The sequence below is a fragment of the Geospiza fortis genome, unplaced genomic scaffold (assembly GCF_000277835.1).
Source record: "Geospiza fortis unplaced genomic scaffold, GeoFor_1.0 scaffold2507, whole genome shotgun sequence".
Lineage (NCBI taxonomy): Eukaryota > Metazoa > Chordata > Aves > Passeriformes > Thraupidae > Geospiza > Geospiza fortis.
Genome location: NW_005055236.1, coordinates 9,663 through 10,949, shown reverse-complemented (window position 1 = coordinate 10,949; position 1,287 = coordinate 9,663). Strand labels below are relative to the sequence as shown.

Below are 1,287 nucleotides of genomic sequence, written 5' to 3'. Positions count from 1 at the left end.
AGAGGAGGAGAGGGAGCAGGAGGAGGAAAAGGAGGAGGAGGAGGAGGAGGAAGAGGAGGAATTACAAAGAAGAAGGAGGGAGGAGGAGGAACCTAGAAAAAGAGGAAGAAGAGAGGAAGAGGAGGGAGAAAGGAGGGGGAGGAAGAACCGCGCAGTTCCCCCGCCCCGCCTCGAGGCGGAGGAGGAGGAGGAGAAACCAGAAAGAAGAGGAAGGAGAGAGGAAGAGGACTGGGCGGGAGAGAACGACCCGAACGGGATTAATTTTAATTATTAACTTTTAAATTTTATAGAAGTAATAAATAGAGAAATTAGTATTATAATACATGTTACTATAATAATAGGAAGTAGCGTTACATAATTTTATTATTCTTTAAATAGTAGTAAATAATTTCCTTGACTCCATTGGTAATAAAATTGTGTTTCTAAAGCGGAGCGGGACAAAGGGATCCGAACAGAAAATTCCAGCGAACCCCAAACCGGGACCCCCCCAAAACCGCACCTTGGACCCCCAGAATCGGGGGCAGGGTCAGGGCCAGCAGCGGCAGCAGCCGGGGGAGGCTCCGCGCTCCGTCCATGGCGCTCCGGGCACACCGGGCAGGGTCGGTGCTGCTCCCGGGAACGCGGATCCAAACTGGGGGCGCTGGGAACGGGGGAGCAGCACCCCAAAAAGCGCTCAGCCAATGGGAGAGCGGAGTTGGTGGCGCGTCATGTGTTGCCGGGTAGAGGCTTCAAAAAGTGAGCTTCCCTAAGAAATTCTGGCCAATCAGAAAAATGAATGGAAATTACTCCCTAGTTGCTGGGTAGAGGGTCTGGAAATCGGGCTCCCAACGGAACCGGCCAATTAGAGAGCGCGAAAATCACTTCGGCCAATGAGAACGCGGTCAGAAAAAACCACAACCAATCAAAGCGCGGTCAGAAACCGCGCCCGACCAATCAGGGAGCGCGTCCCTAATGACCCCGCGCCGCTGCGGGCGGGTTCTCGCAGTTGAGCGCGGTTGGTTTGGGGCGGTGGTCGCTGGCCATGGGGCGAGGGGCGGCAGCTGGGGCCCTGCTGGTGGCACTGGTGGCGCTGGGAGCGCCCCCGGCTGCGGGCGCGGAGCTCTCGGGTGAGCGGGGGCGCGGGAGGCGCTGGGCCGGGGGGGGGGGTGGGGGGGGAGGGGGGGAGGGGGGGGGCACAGGGGGGGCTGCTTGTGGGGTGTACCGGGGACACTGGGGGCTCTGTGTGTGGGGTGCACTGGGGACAGTGGGGGGACACTGGGGGCTCTGTGTGTGGGGTGCCCTGGGGAC

The 1,287-nt window shown here is 58.8% G+C and overlaps 1 protein-coding gene across 1 annotated transcript in view; it reads left to right on the top strand.

Annotated features, from left to right (window-relative positions):
• Positions 1–974: 974 nt before the first annotated feature.
• LOC102032919 (HLA class II histocompatibility antigen, DRB1-10 beta chain-like) overlaps positions 975–1,287 on the top strand; it is a 5,117-nt gene continuing 4,804 nt past the window's right edge. The window contains exon 1 of the mRNA XM_031065777.1: positions 975–1,106. Within this exon, the coding sequence (XP_030921637.1) occupies positions 1,022–1,106 (85 nt within the window). The 5' untranslated portion in view covers positions 975–1,021. The remainder of the gene's footprint in view (positions 1,107–1,287) is intronic.